The sequence below is a fragment of the Bison bison genome, unplaced genomic scaffold, assembly GCF_000754665.1.
Source record: "Bison bison bison isolate TAMUID 2011002044 unplaced genomic scaffold, Bison_UMD1.0 scf7180017864456, whole genome shotgun sequence".
NCBI lineage: Eukaryota > Metazoa > Chordata > Mammalia > Artiodactyla > Bovidae > Bison > Bison bison.
Genome location: NW_011495018.1, coordinates 28,513,701 through 28,530,301, shown reverse-complemented (window position 1 = coordinate 28,530,301; position 16,601 = coordinate 28,513,701). Strand labels below are relative to the sequence as shown.

The window sequence follows — 16,601 nt, the reverse complement described above, 5'->3', positions numbered from 1 at the left end:
ATTGAGTGCAGCACTTTCACAGCATCATCTTTCAGGATTTGGAATAGCTCAACTGGAATTCCATCACCTCCACTAGCTTTGTTCGTAGTGATGCTTTCTAAGGCCCACTTGACTTCACATTCCAGGATGTCTGGCTCTAGGTCAGTGATCACACCATCGTGATTATCTGGGTCGTGAAGATCTTTTTTGTACAGTTCTTCTGTGTATTCTTGCCATCTCTTCTTAGTGTCTTCTGCTTAAGTCCATACCATTTCTGTCCTTTATCGAGCCCATCTTTGCATGAAATGTTCCTTTGGTATCTGATTTTTTTGAAGAGATCCCTAGTCTTTCCCATTCTGTTTTCCTCTACTTCTTTGCACTGATCGCTGAAGAAGGCTTTCTTATCTCTTCTTGCTATTCTTTGGAACTCTGCATTCAGATATTTATATCTTTCCTTTTCTCCTTTGCTTTTCGCTTCTCTTCTTTTCACAGCTATTTGTAAGGCCTCCCCAGACAGCCATTTTGCTTTTTTGCATTTCTTTTCCATGGGGATGGTCTTGATCCCTGTCTCCTGTAAAATGTCACGAACCTCATTCCATACTTCATCAGGCACTCTGTCTATCAGATCTAGTCCCTTAAATCTATTTCTCACTTCCACTGTATAATCATAAGGGATTTGATTTAGGTCATACCTGAATGGTCTAGTGGTTTTCCCTACTTTCTTCCATTTAAGCTGAATTTGGCAAGAAGTGGTGCATGGTCTGAGCCACAGTCAGCTCCTGGTCTTGTTTTTGCTGACTGTATAGAGCTTCTCCATCTTTGGCTGCAAAGAATATAATCAATCTGATTTCAGTGTTGACCATCTGGTGATGTCCATGTAGAGAGTCTTCTCTTGTGCTGTTGGAAGAGGATGTTTGTTATGATCAGTGCATTTTCTTGGCAAAACTCTATTAGCCTTTGCCCTGCTTCATTCCGTATTCCAAGGCCAAATTTGCCAGTTACTCCAGGTGTTTCTTGACTTCCTACTTTTGCATTCCAGTCCCCTATAATGAGAAGGACATCTTTTTTGGGTGTTAGTTCTAAAAGGTCTTGTAGGTCTTCATAGAACCATTCAACTTCAGCTTCTTCAGCGTTACTGGTTGGGGCATAGACTTGGATTACTCTGATACTGAATGGTTTGCCTTGGAAACGAACAGAGATCATTCTGTCATTTGTGAGATCGCATCCAAGTACTGCATTTCGGACTCCTTTGTTGACCATGATGGCCACTCCATTTCTTCTGAGGGATTCCTGCCCACAGTAGTAGAAATAATGGTCATCTGAGTTAAATTCACCCATTCCAGTCCATTTCAGTTCGCTGATTCCTAGAATGTCGACATTCACTCTTGCCATCTCTTGTTTGACCACTTCCAATTTGCCTTGATTCATGGACCTGACATTTCAGGTTCCTATGCAATATTGCTCTTTACAGCATCGGACCTTGCTTCTATCACCATTCACATCCACAGCTGGGTATTAATGTCAACATTACAAAACCACAATTACTTCTGCAACAACCTAATAACTTTAAATTCCTTACCAGCCATTCCAATACCACCAATAATATATAGATTTTTTTTTTTCTTTTTAAAAGGTGCACCACAAGGCAAGTGGGATCTTAGTTCCTTGATCAAAGATGGAACCCACACCCCTGGCAGTGGAAGCATGAAATCTTAGCCACCGGACTGCTAGGGAAGTCCAATATAAACTTTTTTAATAAACATAGTACACTTACTTTACTAAAACAGATGTGCAGCTTTTATGTTAAGTAGAATGTAGATTCCAATCAGGTTCAACAACAGCTTACATGTTTACCTAGTGTTTCTTCTCATTTTGGGAAACTAGCCAGTCATTTCCAGACTGAATTGTCTCTTAACCATATAATCGAATGAATACTATTTCTATAACCTCACTCAGCTCAGTCAAGCAAGCACCCAACAGCATACACAGTTTCTGGAAATGTGACTCTGGAAGACTCAGAATCAGCTGGAATGTGAGGGAAGTCTCCACCTCAAGTCTTCATTAAGAATCTATGGGAATGGAGCTTATGAGCATTCTTTTAAGCATTTCTTCTAAGCATTCTTTTAAGGCAGTTCTTATGCAAAGTGAAGTTTGTAAAGCAATGGTACCTCCAGTAAAGCTCTTTTCACTCTTTAGAAAATATTATCGAAAGTAAAAAATTTGCACAGAAAATAAAAATGTGTCCAGGAACAAAGAAGTACTATGAACCTTGTTTTCTTTTTATATCATAAAAGCAACTCAGAAACTTTTCAGTTTCATGTGCTGACTCAGGGAAAAATAATGAAAAAGCAAGGAAATTACCTGATCCAGTTTGCGTTTCAATGTAGACACTTCCTTGGGGTTAGAAAAAGTAATATCCAATCCAGGTGAGATAGCATAGATGAACTCTATCTCATATTCCCGTGCAGCAGAGATGAGAGTCATAAGTTGCTCTAAAGAACAGAGTCCATGACTTTAGAAAGCAGCACAGAAAACGAAGAGCCTTCACCTTTAAACTGAAGGTCATTTTTCTCCAATTTTCAATAAGTCAAGGAAAAAAGTCCCTTCAATTTTACAAAACTGTCATGTCCAATGTGACAACAGGCCTTACATAATGGCACAAACTTGATACAATTTAATATCACCCTGAACTCAATAAAAGCATTCTCTTCCTTCCACTGACATTTCTCAAAAATATTCAATTAAGGCATCAATCCTCTTACTGAATGCAAACCAATTTTATTTCTCAAGTGTTTGAGAGTTATGTTTTTGTTTTTGCTGTCTCTGTACGACTGGAATTCCTAAATAAATAACTCTACATATAACTACTTTATAATTTAGAAGAAAAGAAAAATGTGTTCTTAAAAACCAGGGTTAAGTGATGGCCTTAACAATCTTGACATCTCTGTAAAGACAACAAAGAAATCTATCACGGCTTTAAGTTTCTAAAATGTGACAGACAATTTTCCTAAGTAAATCGAAATACTATTCCATACCATAGGATGTATCTTTAAATAACTTTCAGTAGTATCTTAAGATAGTCATTTAACTATATTTTGATCACATTAAATTTCATTACCAGCATCACCAGAAAATAATCAAGTTGAAGAAACATTTAAGTTATACAGAGTAGTAAACAACAAACTAGATGCAGTTTTAATTGCTTTTTACATAATTTAAGAAAACTTTCTGCCTTCACTGTCTTGGCTGGGCTCTGTAACCAAGTATTAAGTAAATTACTTGTTAGTTATCATTTAATTCCAGGTATGAAAATGTTCCCCCATTCACTCAAGTACACAAAGCACTTCACCATTTGTCTTAGTTACTTATATTTATGAATTTTATGTAGCTAACTCGACATAAGAACACATACAGAAAGGACAGTTTGAGATGGCTTTCACTTCAGTATAGGCCTGAACCAGGGTAAGGTCGTTCTGACTTTAAATAAAGACAGGACCAGTACTAGTAATCAAGTGGTTAAGACCAAGCCATACCTGGTTGAACCTGAAGCAAAACAATCATTAATACCAACCCTGTCTTTATTTTAGATTTTGGTATTTTGTTCAGGGATTTTTTTGCATTAGTTCTGGTTTAAAAAATAGATAATACTTTTTATCTTTATTACTGATTTTTTGGAGTACTTTAAAACTTGCACCCAAGTACTTTAAAACTTGCACTTGCCTTGCTGAGGCCTAGCCTTGCTTCAGCACCTCTTTGTCCAATGGCCTACTGTTTACTGGCAGAAGTTAAAAAGTACCATTATGACCACAAAACAGGTGGAGTCAGACTGGCAAACCCATGAATCACACCATGGCTACACACTGTTAGTGCTATTCTTTCAATCTGCACTAACACACACAGTTACTATATAAAAGAAAACTACCTACAAAGTGAAAGTGGAATATTTAATTCTTGTACAACTACATTTAAAATATACCTGTTTTCTTCACATACTCTACATTTACAGATTAAGAAGAAAAAGATTACCGGCTTCCTCCACTGAATACATCTCTCGCCAAAACATCCTATGTTTGTAGTCATCTTTTGGAGCATACAAATATGTATTTAATTCCCATTTCTGGAGCCTTAAGAGGAAAGAAAATTACATGTATATATATATAAACAGGCAACATGCCTAACCAATACACCTCAATTTTTTCCCTTTTTTCGGAGCACCTCCATCTCTTAAAAAGCTAATATTCTGGGGCAGTAGCTTTTAACCTTTTTCAAGTCCAGTGGAGTTGTAAAAAAAATTAAATAAGCAATGTTAACATATCCAACAGTCTTAAATATAAATACAACAGCTCTGAGTGAAGCAAGTGAAGCCCAAAACCTTTCCAGCTTTCCCAGGAAAGTCTGAGAACCACTGGCCTAGGTAAAGAGGAAGAAGACCAAGGTTAAAACAACTTCTGCAACTGAGAAATCATCAAACTGTATTCGGCCTATTCAGTGGTAGTGTTTCCTCAAACAAAAGGAAATATTAATTAAGACTCTCCTTTATATAATAAAAAGTTACCTTCTAAAGAGTTCTTTTCTCTGTTCCATAACCCATGGTCTTCCATAAAATCCTAGATTCAAAGTAAGAATGAAATTGTAAGAATGTGGTAAACTGTACTGAGAAAAGCAGATTACAATACAAATGATGTCAATTTGTGAAAAATACAAAAATTTGAAGGATGTTTAGTAAAACATTAACATGTTTTGGGGTGATATTATATAGTGACTTTAATTCCCTTTTTGCTTAGGCAAATTTTCTGGTTTTTCTACCATGAACACTAATTACTTATGTGATAGTTATCTAAAAAGAGCTAAATGTCATCTCTTTTCACTGTCAAAAAAGACCAAATATATTTAAACCTAACTTTTTAGAAAGATTATCTCAGTCTTACAGTGAGAAGAGGGGAAGCCTAGTAACCCCAAGCTGCTATTAATAACAAGTACTATCTAGGAGGGGAGTTAAACCACTTTTAGAGGTAGAAAAGGTAGGGAAAAAAATCAGGAACAGAATTAGTAAAGAATCTGACTGACCCAATTTTATGATTTTGTTTCCCAAAATTACATTGTAAAAGAGACTCAAAAAGTGCCTTAAACTACACTCACAGCAAATTCAACATCAGAACTGGCCCAAACTGGAAACTCAAGCAATCTCAATTCCAGAGCAAATGTTTAAACAACTGAAAATTCAAGAATGTGACTCACTCCAGTACCCCATGTGGGGGCACAGCACTAGTAATTCAAGAAACAAACCTGCAGATGGATGATGTTAGTGATATAAGCACCAAACTGGTATTACAGCTTGCCTAACCTTTATTTTCCACCAGTCTCAATCTAATCATCTGCCAGAGATAAGGACAACCTCTCAAGAGTATTATGAAGATGGTTCAAATATTGTTTTGAACAGAAAATGCTCCTTACATACACAACTTAACAAACTCAAAACCAAAATTTCTGAACTGTAATAACCTCTACTCTAAACAGAATAGTTACTCTGCACAAAGATAATGAGACAGACCAAAAAATAAAAATGAAAAATTCATTAGGTACTAACGCATGAAACTGCAGCACTTAGAATCTGGACAATTTAATGGTTACTCTCTTACAAGTGATTTAAAATGTTAAGTGAATTTTACAAGTCTTTATAGCTTTCCTTCAACAGTTTGCATTATCATTACCTCTTAAAAGAGTAGGCATTAAACTTTCCTTTAGGTCTGTCTCAGCATTAAAAAAAATTTTTTTTCAAGGGTCTAACGTTTTAATCTTCAGAAACCCTAACTTTGCTCTTTGAGAGTAAGGTTCATGGTTTTAGTTAACTGGCACCACAAAGAGGAAGGAGGGCTGTTACACGAGTTAAAATCAACACAGATTCGTCCACAAAACCTGCATTATTCACATCATTAAAGTGAACCTTAAGAAGAACTGGGAACTCTGGTGACTGTCAGTGAAGTTCATCCTTGCTTAAAAAAAAAAACAACTCGTAAAAAAAAAAAAAAAAACCCAAAACAAAACTAACACTCAGGGTAGACCTTTTTGGCAAAACTTTTGTTTCACTTTTATATATGTATATGTGTGTGTTGGTTTGTGGTGTAAAATGTACTTTTAAAATCAACAAATTTTGTGGGCCACTGTAGTTAAATACTTGCAAATAAAAGCACAAATTAACCTCATAAGTATGTAAATAAATAAAATCAACAAAGGTTTGTGAGGGAAAGAAAAACCAAACACCAAAAAAAAAAAAAATCAGGAGCTCAGTCACCAAGGAAATATTCTAGGGAATGGGAAGGAGAAAAGACAACAGGTAACAATTTTAAGTAGACTAGTTCCCTTTTAATACTATTCTGAAAAACAAATCAACTGATCTTAACCACAACTAACTTTTTCTGTAATTATTAAGAAGGTGTAATCCACAGGCAAGTTTCCTTCGACTCACTGTTAGTCTAGCTCTAAAATTTCTAATCGTCCAGCACTTCTCTCCCACCCTCCATCCCAAGATCTTAGGTCGCAAAACACAGATTCTTTTCCTAGTATCTCCCTGCAGATAGATTCTAGTCTTATAAATACATCGATGGATAAGTCAAGCAAAGCAATCATGTTTTCATAAACATAGACTCCGGACTAACACATAGGTAATTTTTCCATTCTGTTTTCCCCAAAACTGTGCAACAGTTAACGTCACTGAACCGTTTCATTTCTAACCCTAGCTGCCAACTAGTCTTGTTTTCCCCTACAATTAAACTTTATGTAAAATACCATAATCACCACCCATCTTTCAAATGAATACTCCATATGTTCAGAAGTTCTCAACCAAGAGGACAATCCTCTTTTCTTTTTCCATGCCTTTCTGGTTTTTAATAAAGACCAGTATTTAACTGTTACTCCTATGCACACCATTACATGTAAAAGAAACTAATGAAGTATACAAGCTAGGAAACCCTGGGTCAGCCAAAATACTTTAGAAAGTTCGAATACATGCTATACTTCAGGTAAGAGCAATGATATTGATTTATACTTTCATAGAATGCACATCTGTGGAACATTTGTCCATTACATTCATAAACTGTGATACAATCTTCTACTCATTTTCTCCAACCACCAAAGAAAGTCCATCATTCCTAAATGGTAATGGGAAAGGAGGCGGTGAAAAGGAATTTTTAAACCTTTTTTGAAATAATTAAACTAAAAATTCCGTATCTCAAATACTATTAAAATCAAAGCTTCATCCCTCAAGGCAAGGCAGAGTAGTTAGCAAAGGGCAATTTTCCAGGCTGCAAAAGAAATTGGATTCAAAGGGTGGGAGTTGGGGACTGAATAAACAAAAGAAACAAACCAAAAAAAAAAAACCACCTCTAGGCAAAAAGGAATTTGTAAAACTATAGGCCCACAGTGCTCCTCTTCACTCCAGGAATACAACTAGCACATCTGATGGGTAGTCTTCTTTCAAAAGGGTAGGGGCAGCAGTACTATACATGCCTTTCCGTATGTGAACCCAAACCACCTTAGGAAACAAGATCCCAAGGTACAAAGATGTAAAACTCAAGAGCCCAAGACCAGACTCCCTACACCGCCTCCACTGGAGCACGCCTGGCTCCAAGCCCAGCCGGGTGGGGTCAGGCACGTTAATAGCCAGAGGGGAATTCGACGCCGTTCCAGAACGCGAGAGAAGACTTGCCCACCCTCTCGCCTCTTCCCTTGTTCCAGCAGGGTCAAATTTCAGACCCACAGGAATAATCCCCTTTTAGAGCTTCCCCCACTTCCCCCCTGCCCGCCACCGCCACCGCCCAAGCTTCGCCGCCATCCGCCTAACCAGGAAAGAACAGATTACTATTGGGGTGGGGCGGGGGGAGGACACTCCTGCCCAGCCCGCGCCACAGTTCTCACCTTCCACCACGCCACATAGGAACCTCCGAGCCCCTCCTGCCGCCCCGGCGACCGCTGCTCCCCCGGCCCCGGTTGGGTTGTCTTCTCCCGGGGCTGGAGCTGCCTGCGGCTCCAACGATGCCCCCGCGGAGGCGGCAGGGTTGGAATTGAGCTCGCTCTCCCGCTCCTCCAGCGCCGCCTGGCTCTCCTTCTGCACCATCCTCCTGCCCCCGGCCGCCGCCACCTCTGCAGGTCCTCCTCGGCCTCCGTCCGTTGGGCCGCCGGCCCGGAGCCCTGGAGAGGGCCTCGGCTCCTAGCGCGCGCCCTTCCTGCTCCTTCCCTTCCCCCTCTGCCCTTCCCCCTCCCGCTCCGCAGGGACCCGAATGCCCGGATGAGAAGGGCGGCGGCACCGGCGCGAGCCCTTTGTCAGCCGCTGCCTCAGCCTAAGCTGGGGAATGCCGGAAGCCTAAAATCGAGTCCACGACGTATCGTTCTTTGGAGACAGATGGCCAAGGCTCTTTTTCTCCTTCTCAGCTTCTGTTGACCTTCCGATAATCCTAGTTCTCCCGCTGCCTCCTCCCGCTGCCCCTGGGTCTCCTCTGCTGCTGCCTCTACCGCCCGCTTCCTGTTTATCCGCACTGCGCCTGCGCCGGAGACCGGCTCAGACCGGTCCCTTCAGCCCGGCTCCCCCTCCTTCTTTTGAGCCAGTCTATTGAGCTTCATTCGGTAGGGGGGAGCAGAACAGAAAAGCCGCGAAAAGCGGAATGTAACGAAGGCAGTGGAATGTACCATTTATGCTCGCCACCCTCCAGAACGAGCCAGACTCCCAAGAACAGACCATTAACCAACCCGGAGAAGGGGAAAATGGGAGGAGGCTGGAGCGGCTTGGGGCAATAGGCATGTGGATAGGGCCGGCAGGCGGGAGTGGGTGAAAAAAAAAGAGGTGTTTACTCTCTTAATGCGCAGGCGCGGAATCCAAGCCTCTGGTTCTTAAAGAGCTGGGAAGAAACTGACCTACTTTCTATTGAGATTATTCTGACAGGTTGGTTCATTACATCAGCCTGACCCAGGCTCGGTTCTGTGAAGACAACACTCCAAGAAGCTCAGCTCACTCCTCTGCCCTGAAACATTTTCCCCTATCTCCAGCTTGGCCCCAACCCCCCTTTAAAATCTAAATCATTCCTTCTTTCAGCAGACACCTATTGAGCTTGCCTCCTGCTTGCCTCTTGGGCCACTATGAGCTCACAGCAAGGAGGTTCAGGCTAATGAATACACACACAATCCCCACATGATGTACCCAAGTGTTGTGGGAGCTCAGAGGAGGGATTGACTTCATCTTCCTTTGGGTAGAGGCGGCGGCCATGGCTTCACTTTCGAGCTGGGTCATAAAGGATAAATAGGAGTTAGCCAAATTGGGTTGGGGAGAGAGAAGAGAACACTCTAGGCAAGTGGAAGGGAGTACAAATGGAGGAAGGGGTGAAAAGGCCTGGCCTGTTTGGGAATGGGGACTGTGAAGTGTGTATAAGGGAGAAGTGAGACTCTTTGAGCCTCAGCATAAATATCATTTCCTTGTGGGAAGCCTTCCCTGAGCCCTAGATGGGCCTGGGTCTCCTTGCTATTTGTTCTCAGGGCTCCCTTTGGTCCTGTCATAATGCACTTGGTAGTTGAGAAATCCGTGGTTACATAGGTGATTTAAATGTGAAATAAACATCTCCTTCTCATTCTGATTATTAACACTTAACATTGTCCGTCTTATACTTCAGTTTCATATTAGACTCCTCCAGGGGTAGACCAACTTGTAGCTCCACAGACTCTTATAGTCCCTCTTTTTAGTCCTGGAGTGTTAAGCTGGGGATTAGGTGCAAGTATTTTCTTAGGGGACTTCCTGTGATGACACTGGGGGGCCATCGCAGCTTCACTGGATATTGTGGTCCTTTGGGGATTTTGGAGCTGGCATTCCAGGTGACCCCAGCCCCCAGTCTCATGACACTTTCCTCTTTGCTTCACACTTTACACTGTGGCAACTGGTAGCAAGTCATCAGCCATAATTAAATCTACTCTCCATAGTCAACACTTCCTGACTCTGTGACCCAGGCAAGATACACCTTCCATATCTGTACTTGTCAAGCTTAAAGGGCAATTCTTGCCACACCCTTTCTCTCCATAACACACCTCTATCCCCCAGCGCCTACAGTAGGAATCATAGCCTAGCAGTCCTGTGATAAACAGTTGAGGAATGGACAAGATAGGGTCCTGCTCTCACAGGGCTTACATTCTGGTTGGAGAAAGAGATTCAGTTATACACACAGGAACTCAGTTTGTGATAAGTTCTATGAAGGGAGGAAATCTAGTGATATGATGAAAAGTAACCACAGTAAGGAAGGTCTACTTCAGATGGAAGAAAAGTAATACAGTTAAGCAATGATAGTGATTTAGACTAAGGAACAGCAGTAGAGAGAGATGGTGAACCTTTGATGGTGGAATTGGTGATTTTTTTTTTTGGCTGTGCTGCATGGCTTGTGGAGATCTTAGTCCCCTAGAGATCCAGGGATTGAGCCTGGCCCTGGGCAGTGAAAGCACCAGAGTCCTAACCACTAGACTGCCCAGGAATTCCCAGGATTGGTGATGAATTAAGGGAGAGTAGAGGGAGAGTGTGGAAGAAGAAAAGAAGACTCCTAAATTTTGACCTGAGCAACTAGGTAGATGATGTCATTTATTGAGATGGGGAAGACTAGGAAGGCGTGAGTCAAAATTCCATTTTGAACATGTTAAGTATGACCATTATAGATCCACGTGAATATGTGAAATAGGCAATTGAATATGTGGGTCTTGGAGCTCAGAGGAGAATTCTGGGGATAAAAACTTAGGAGTCTCCCTGCATATAGATAATGTTTAAAGCCATGGGATTGGATGTGTTATGGAAAAGAGGCTCCGGTCTGAGCTGTGGGGACCAATGTTTAATATTCCAAATGAGAAGGATGAGTTATCAAGGGAGGATTGAGAAGGGATGGCCAGAAAGGCAAAAGAAAAACAATAAAGAAGAGTGTTTTGAGATGGAGCAGCTAACAACATTCAGAATCTAATCAGTGGTCAGAAAAAAATGATCAGATCCCAACCTCCTGTCTTTTCTTTTTTTTTTTTTCCCTGGTTCCCATTTGTCTGCCCTAGCTCTGGGGTACTTCTCAGTTCCTAGAAATTCTCAGCTCCAGACTTCAACTTCCCTCAAGCTTGAATGTACCCTAAAATATAGAGACCGTCTCCATGTTTAAGCCAATTATATACATACACCTACCATGCCCATTTATCCAAACCATACAGTTATTCATACAATTATGAAATACCTATTACTTGCCAGGCCCCAGGATAGGATGGTAAGGGGGAAAAAAACCTAGTCCAGGGACTCAAGGAGTCCTCAGGAGCTTACAATGTAACAAAAAAGACAAATAATCACTCAAATAAATACACTTGAATATACAGTTACAAACTGATAAGTGCCTGGAAGGAAAAGTATAGGGCAACATGACAGCCTGTCAGTGTTACCTTGTCTTGATAATACATGACATGCATAGCATCCATCTTTCACACACAAATTTTTACTGTGCTCCAAGGCCACCCTGGACAGAGATTTGGGGGACTGAGTCTAGTATCAACCCTCCTATAAACTCATCGGTTGATCTTGAGCAAGTCCTCTCTGCTCTTTGGGCCTGTTTCCTCTTCTGTACAATGGAAGACTGAGAGGTGGACTAGATCATAGGTTCTTCATTAGGGCCCATGGATGGGCTTCAGGGACACAAAAATATATGGAAAACTGTGCTATTTTTTTCCTCTAGACAGTAGGTCCACAAATTTAATTAGATCCTACAGAGGGGTTGTGACCCAAAGAAACCCAAGGACCTAAGGAGCAGACAGCTGTGTGATGATGTGAGCAGCAAAAACAGATGACAAAATGAAGAACTCTGGAAGTAAGGTTTTGTTTCTTAGACACCACACCCCTCCCTTGATCTTATCAATGTGTGCATGTACAATGTTGGAAGAGAAGGCCTGATCCCCCTTATATGGACTGTAAAGCTTAGTTACCACATAACACTGCCCTAGAGAAAGGATGGGAGGAACTTAGCATTGGCAGCCCCTCTCCAGGAGCAGAACAAAGAAAGGTTCCTACCCCACACAGGAGCTTCTATTACCCTTTGTGTCAACTGCTCCGTGGTGACCTGTCCTTGGTCCGCTTCATCTGCTCCCCCATCATTCTTGGCTAGAGTACAGACACAAATGTACATCTATACTAGCTGGAATGTTTACACAAAGGAACTTTCATTAGAACCTAAAGGGAATTCCCCTCTTAAAAGCATTTTGAAATTAACTAAGATGTATTAATATGTAAATTAGAAATTCTTGATTTGACTTGAAAGAATGTTTAGCCAAAAGACAGCTGGCTTGGCATAGTCTTTGGGACATCAATCATCTTTCTCTTCCTTGTCTCCTCCAAGGATGAGGGAGATTCAGGAGCCTCTCTAAGGTCCAGGAGGTTTCCAACCCTTCCAGAACATGTGACTTGATCTCCCGCCAAGGGTTGGCCATACTCTAGGAAAGGAGGCATTGTCTTTGGGATCTAAAAGGCTGTATGAGTTAGGGGTTGTGAGTTTATGTGTGGGGAAGGAGGGACAAAAAGGCAGAGACAGCAACCTGTGCATAGCCATTGTGTTTTATTGGATCTGGTGATTTCTTATTTTACAAAAATTACAGAGGAACCAAAAATGCAAAGTAGTCAACAGTGTTCTCATGGGGAAGGGGGCTTCTTGGGTGCCCTCTGCCTCAATTCACAGCTGACTGGGAAAGTGAGCTAAATGGGACAAGCAGATATATTAAAGGGTAGCAGTGTGGCAGGGCTGCTGACAGTGAGGTGGGACCTGGATCCTATGGTCCCTGCCATCAAGGTGTCCTCAGGGGCATCTCTGGGTAGATTGACTAGAGCAAGAGGAAACTCTGAGTGGGCTATGAGGAGGCTATGTGGGGAGGCAGGAATAGAGCCTGGGTATATCAAAAATTCTCAAAAATGCCCCCACACTGGGTTCAAATGCTATGTCTGCCTCCTTCCTTCCTTTTTCTCCTAAGGCATCCACAGGGTGGTCCCTGACTTACTCCATGCCTCCAGGTCTAGAGGAAATGGCAAATGAAATCTTAAGTTGTAGTCATCAGAGAAGGTAGGCTGAAACTTTGGCAGGTATCAGTCAAGCAGCTCCCACCCATCTTCCCCCTGCTGCCACCACCACTACCCAAACAGGAAGGAAGGAGAGGAAGAAATTCCAGGGATCTGCCAAAACCCAGATCCCAAGTTCTCCTGGGATACTGAGGAGTATATGGAAAATTTCTGGGTATATTTCCAAGGTTTTCTGAAGAGCCTGGAAACACATATTCTGATGGCTTGGGGTGGCAGACCTGTAGAGCTCAAAGCTACAGCCTGGTATGCTGTCACTGACAATCCCCAGGCCTTTCTGCTCTCTACCGCAATTGCCTCCTAGGGCCTACCCACTGGCTTAGGCCCAAGGTTACTCCCTCCACATTCTTGACCCCCTCCTACAGCACTGTCAAAGGCCCTGGCCTAAAAGGCCAGTCAGTGGCAAGGACAGAAGAGCCTTTTTATAAGGGAATCTTAGGGGAAATGTTTATGAGATCAGGGATGGAGGAAGCACCATAGCAGGAGAAATTTTGCCTAGTGTTGTGGTTTCTCAGTTGGGGGGTGGGAGGGGAAGGACCACTCAATTCCCATAACAGGGCAACCTCGGCACTGAGTTTCAGGCAGGAAGGGGGAGCTGTTGGGAGTCGAGAACACCCCCACAGATACACTCTGCCCACTCCCTACCCTCCTCAGCTCCAGCTGTATGGACCACCAAATCCCCAGGCTCTTGGGTTCCTATAGCCCCCAGGGTAGAGCTAGGATGAGGACAGACCTGGGAAGAGAAGGGTGAGGTCCACCTGGACTAGGGCTAGAGCATGGTTCCCCCAGGGCAACTGACCCCCTCTCCTGGGGAGCTAGATGACATTGTCAAAGAGTTGCATGGACCTCATGATGTTCTCGTCCTGTAGCCATGGTGGGAGAGGCAAATTGGAGAGAAAGAAAGAAAAAGAGCTTATCAGAGAAAGGGAGAAGAGCACTGATTCAGAAATAGGGACGTTCAGAGACAGAGAGAGGCAGTGAAGAAGGAGACAATCAGAGAGGTGGGGAAGGGACAGGCCTCCCCAAGTTATGAAGGAAAAGGATTCAGAATTGGGGGTAGTTAGGGAGATGGTACTTTGCCCAAAGGAGCTTTCTCCTACATCATTGAATCAGGCCCTGAGTCCAGATCAGGGAAATGTAGAGGGCAGGGCCCTGTACCTTTTGACAAGACTCAATGAATTCCTCAATAGTCACCACGCCATCCTTGTTCCTGTCCATCTTCTGCAAAAAGGTAGTCAGGTAGAGAAAACAGGAGAGATGACAGGAAAGAGGCAGGCAGAACTCAGGTAAGTTCCCTGCTGGGACCTTGCCTCCTTCCTTTCACTCCAAACCCCAGCCTGCCCTGTCCCAGGCACCTGGAAAAAGCTCTCCACGTGCTCCCTTGGGGCCTCCTCCCGGAGTGCAGGATACGTGTACTTGCCCATCATGTCATAGATGGACTTCATGATATCAAGCATTTCCTGTTAGACCAAGAGAGAAGAGGATCCCTCCTCAGAGCCTCCAGCCTCCTAACTAGAAGGCCTGGGGCCTGGGGCAGACGTCAGCCCTTGCTGATGACGCATATTTGGGTCACGTCCCCACCCGAGGGCCCTGTGCCCATCCCCATACACATATAACCCCCCACCCCCAACTCTTCAGTTGCCCCCCACCTCCTTGGTAATACAGCCATCCTTGTTGAGGTCATATAGGTTGAAGGCCCAGTTCAGCCTATCATCTGTGGTTCCCCGAAGAATCACCGACAAACCAGCCACAAAGTCCTAGGAAGGGGGCAGGGGAAAATGAGTCTTCAGGTACCTTCACTCAACCCTCTCTCTGGGTTTGGCCTGGCCCTGATGTCCCAGGAAGCATGCTTCCCTGGCCCACCTCCTCCAGCTCACCTCAAAACTGACTGAGCCATCATGGTTGGTGTCAAAGGCATTGAAGAGAAAAGTGGCGTATGTGCTCGAGTCTGTAGGATAAGTGTGGGTGAGCAAGCTTGCTTCCAGACAGGAGCAGACTTCCTACCTCCCTACCTCTGTGGGGCTCTGCCAACCCCATTCACTTGGCATTTCCAACCCCTCCAGAACCTCTCCCCAAGGACTTATCTCCTTACCTCCTTGAGGAAAGAACTGAGAGTAAATCTGCTTGAAGTTTTCCTCATTGACAATTCCACTGGGACATTCCTGTGGGGAGGATGGGGAGGGAAAGCAGACTGAAGGAAGAAACCCTCTTCCACTCACCACCCAACTGCTCACCCACGTTCCCACCCCACTCTCGGTGGTCAGAGACGCCCAGAGAGGAGGGATGTCTTTGCGTCTCTAGGGGGCTCACCATGTAGCTCTTCCACTGGAGGGAAGACTTCTCCCAAGTGCACAAATAAAAAGCACAGAGCAGACAGGCCAGCCTATAGGCTCCCTTCTTAAACTGGCAGGCACGCCTATCTAGGAGCTGTCCCTTCCCCTCCCCATCGCTCTCACTCCCAGAAGCGAGAAAAGTCCTGCACAGACCCCGCCCCTCCCCAGTTAGACTGAGTTTTGCACTCACGTTTTTGAAACCCCGGTACAAGACCTGCAGCTCCTTGCGCGTGAATTTGGTTTGCTCCTGCAGCTGCTCCAGACCCTCAGGCCGGTGACACACGGTGGACAATTCAAACTCATCCTCCACGCTGTCTGCGGGGGGGGGGGGGTTGGGCGGAGGGGGACAGCCGCGCCTCAGGCCTGTCCCCCATGACCCCTCTTCAAAATCACTTAACTATCCAACCCCCCCATCTCCGACGCAGGAGACCAGCCTGCCAGTTCCCCTGATCCCGAGCCAAGGACTTCAAGGCAAGGAAAGAAGACACCAAGTCAGCTTCGAAGTTAATCAGCAGGCTTAGTCCAGGGCGAGGCCTGGCCCCAGAGCCAGCGGTCTGAGTCAGCGCTGGCCCCTGGCCCCTTGATCCCTGGTTGGAGGGGAAGGCCCCCAGTCCCATCTTCATCCCAGGACAGGAGCAGGAAAACTGGGTTGGAGAAGGGGCTTCTGAGGGTGGGAACTCTGGGCCTTCCCTTACCAAACTCAGATCCGCCCAGCCTTACCCTTGCCCCGCCCAGACCCAGCCCTCCAGCCAAGCCCCATCTCAGCTATCCCAGCCATGCCCGAGCCATGCCCCGCCCAGCTCCAGCCAAGCCCCATCCGTAGCCCAACTCCTGCCACACCCGTATGTGCCTTAGAGAAGGCCACCACCCCAGGCCCATCTCAGTCCCACCCCAGTTCCCAACATCCAGTCCCCAGGCAGATGCCCCCAACCCAGGCTCCCAAAGTTCCCCGCACCCGCCCCCACCAGGAGAATAAGTCACCTGGGTCCAGCAGGCGGGGTCTGTGGGGGCGGAGGGAGGCTGGGGCGGCTAATGCTGAAGGGAGCGAACTGTCACCGAGAAAGCGGAAGACCCGGCCAACTGCACACACCTCGCCCCTCACACTCACAGCAAATCTCACAGACCTGCTTGTTATAATGCACACTCCCCATCTCCTCGTGCACGCAAAGGCAGGCGTAACG

The 16,601-nt window shown here is 44.5% G+C and overlaps 2 protein-coding genes across 5 annotated transcripts in view; both read right to left on the bottom strand.

Annotated features, from left to right (window-relative positions):
- MGEA5 (meningioma expressed antigen 5 (hyaluronidase)) overlaps positions 1-8,516 on the bottom strand; it is a 29,033-nt gene extending 20,517 nt beyond the window's left edge. Inside the window, exons 1-4 of the mRNA XM_010859475.1 lie at positions 7,894-8,516; positions 4,535-4,586; positions 4,006-4,103; positions 2,341-2,471 (exon numbers count right to left, since the gene is read on the bottom strand). Of these exons, the coding sequence (XP_010857777.1) occupies positions 2,341-2,471; positions 4,006-4,103; positions 4,535-4,586; positions 7,894-8,092 (480 nt within the window). The 5' untranslated portion in view covers positions 8,093-8,516. The remainder of the gene's footprint in view (positions 1-2,340; positions 2,472-4,005; positions 4,104-4,534; positions 4,587-7,893) is intronic.
- Positions 8,517-12,262: 3,746 nt separating this feature from the next.
- Positions 12,263-16,601, bottom strand: part of KCNIP2 (Kv channel interacting protein 2) — a 19,357-nt gene continuing 15,018 nt past the window's right edge. For 2 of the 4 annotated variants that reach the window (XM_010859472.1, XM_010859471.1), the window contains exons 2-8: positions 15,611-15,735; positions 15,180-15,249; positions 14,965-15,035; positions 14,737-14,844; positions 14,443-14,547; positions 14,246-14,308; positions 12,266-13,950 (exon numbers count right to left, since the gene is read on the bottom strand). In XM_010859472.1, the coding sequence (XP_010857774.1) occupies positions 13,903-13,950; positions 14,246-14,308; positions 14,443-14,547; positions 14,737-14,844; positions 14,965-15,035; positions 15,180-15,249; positions 15,611-15,735 (590 nt within the window). In that variant the 3' untranslated portion in view covers positions 12,266-13,902. Of the gene's footprint in view, positions 13,951-14,245; positions 14,309-14,442; positions 14,548-14,736; positions 14,845-14,964; positions 15,036-15,179; positions 15,250-15,610; positions 15,736-16,401; positions 16,501-16,601 lie in introns of all 4 variants that reach the window. The other 2 variants (XM_010859474.1, XM_010859473.1) reach the window with 2 other exon arrangements.